The sequence below is a fragment of the Tupaia chinensis genome, unplaced genomic scaffold (genome assembly GCF_000334495.1).
Source record: "Tupaia chinensis unplaced genomic scaffold, TupChi_1.0 Scaffold000286_1, whole genome shotgun sequence".
NCBI classification, from domain to species: domain Eukaryota; kingdom Metazoa; phylum Chordata; class Mammalia; order Scandentia; family Tupaiidae; genus Tupaia; species Tupaia belangeri.
Genome location: NW_006159770.1, coordinates 507,942 through 509,991, shown reverse-complemented (window position 1 = coordinate 509,991; position 2,050 = coordinate 507,942). Strand labels below are relative to the sequence as shown.

General features: G+C 69.8%; 1 protein-coding gene across 1 annotated transcript in view; it reads left to right on the top strand.

The window, feature by feature from the left end:
- Positions 1 to 2,050, top strand: part of GARIN5B (golgi associated RAB2 interactor family member 5B) — an 8,732-nt gene that overhangs the window by 961 nt on the left and 5,721 nt on the right. Inside the window, 9 exon segments of the mRNA XM_027772598.1 lie at positions 10 to 55; positions 181 to 319; positions 322 to 551; positions 702 to 762; positions 915 to 970; positions 1,035 to 1,135; positions 1,231 to 1,283; positions 1,363 to 1,439; positions 1,742 to 2,050. Of these exon segments, the coding sequence (XP_027628399.1) occupies positions 10 to 55; positions 181 to 319; positions 322 to 551; positions 702 to 762; positions 915 to 970; positions 1,035 to 1,135; positions 1,231 to 1,283; positions 1,363 to 1,439; positions 1,742 to 2,050 (1,072 nt within the window).

Sequence of the window (2,050 nt, the reverse complement as noted above, 5' to 3'; positions counted from 1 at the left end):
GGGCGGCCCCCTGCCGCTCCGGCCACTGCCCATGTTCGAAAGCAACTTCATCCAGGTCCCTGCCCACGCCTGGGCTGAGGGCAGGAGGGTGCCAGTGACGGGGAGGCTTGGCCCGCGGCCGGGGTTGCTGGAGGCTGTTGGAGTAAGGAGCGGTCCCAGCCTCTCTCCCCGGCCACCCAGGTGACAAACCAAGGGGGCCCTGTGTTCGTGCACCACGGAACCAACCGCCTGACCATGGGTGTGGCTGCCTCGCTGCCCGGCCTGGTGCTGCCGGACATCCTGCTGATAGCGCAACCACGGCCGGAGGGCAGGGAGTGCCCCGCGTGCACGACCTGTGTGCCTGGCGCCTCAAGCTGCGCCTGGTCACTGGCCGCTGCTACTACCTGGAGCTGGACGCCCCCGACAGCGAGGTGGGCTTCCTGTTCGACCGCTGGATCCGCCTGATCGACCTGCTCCGGGGGCCTGCTGCTGCCTGGGCCCCCAGGACCCTGCGCACGCCCCCCCTGGACCTGTCCCTGGCCGCGGCACCCGCCTCCACCTGGCAGCTGCAGGTGGGGACCCCTCAGAGCTGGGAGTGGGGGCTGGGGCCCGGGACCTCAGGTCTGAGGGAGGAGGGGCTGGGGCCCATGCTGCAGGTCTTGGGTGGGGATGACTGGGACAGAGGCTGCTGGCCAGGCTGGTGACAGAGATGTGCCCGCCAGGGAGGCCAGACGCCTCCTGATGGCCCTCCCCTGCAGGAACAGGCCCCGGGCAGACGTGCAGGTGAGCAGGCTGGTCGGTGTGTCGGCGCTCCCAGCTCCACTCAGCCGGACAGAGCCCGGCCCTGAGCTCCCCCCACGCCCCACCCCCAGCTCCTGGGGCCTGTCCTGTGTCCCCTGACCCTTGGCCTCTGCCCGCCCCTCCATTCACGGCAGCTGAGCCCACCCTTCCGTATAAGATGCTGACGGCGCAGACACAGAGGAAGGCAAAGGTGAGCTGCAGGGTGGGGGCACGGGGGGTCGGGCTGCCCTCCCCTGACGCCCCTCCCCCACCAGGCCCTCAAGCGCAGATTCCGGTCTCAGGCCGTGGGTGACTCGATGCCTCTGGTCTGGTCCCGGCTGGAGCATGCGGACGGCAGGAAGAGATCCACAGAGAAGTGGGCGAGGCGTGGGCGCGGTGGGCGGGGCAGGGTGGGAGGATTGGGTACTGTGGCCTGGGCCCCTGCAGGGTCCCACGGCATTGCTCCTACAGGGCACGCCCAGACACGCACCCTGACAGGTCTGCAGCCCGGGTCCACGTTTCCGGTAAGAGCGCCCCGCCTGCTGCCCCATGTGGACTGGCCAGGTTGGGCCTTCCCCGGAGCGCTGACCCGTCTCCCTGCAGGGAAGACCAGCCTCACCATCAGGACTATCTTCAGCATCGTCTCCAACACCGTCAACCAGACTCAGCCCTCCTCGAAGGCCAGCTCTGGGTCTAGGGCGGATGGCCTGGGGCCCTCTGGCACCTTTGAGGCCGGGGGCGCTGGGGGGCCCGTGTGCCGGGGTGCTGGGTCCTGAGTCCATACCCCACCCACACTGCAGCTCAGGGAAGAGGGCTGGACTCCTGGGTCTGCAGACAGGAGCTGGGGTCCGGAGGGTGTGGGTAGGGTCTGAGGGAGGCGGGGCCACGGCTGGGACCCTGGGAAGGAGCGGCCGGAGCCTAGACCCCAGGTCTGAGCCCTCCCTGGGCCTGGCTACATATGCCCTCCCCCACCTCCCCACAGGCTGGTGCGTCTGATTGTGAGGCGGCCGCAGGCAGGGGTGGTCTGCTGGAGACGCCCTCACGCTGCATCTCGGCCGACAGCCCCGACTTTGGCGTCCTGGGCCCCTCCCAGGACCTGGACGTGCACCTGTGGCAGCAGGGCGTCGAAGACCTCATGGACCCTGAGTCCAGCACCTTGTCCTCCTCCCTCGGCCAGCCTTCCTACCCTCCCGCTGCCTACCGCCCCGCACCCCACTCCTTCCCCAGGCCCAGTGACGTGCCCGGGCTGATGGCTTCCCGGCAGGGACCTGTCCCCGCCAGGCCTGGGAAG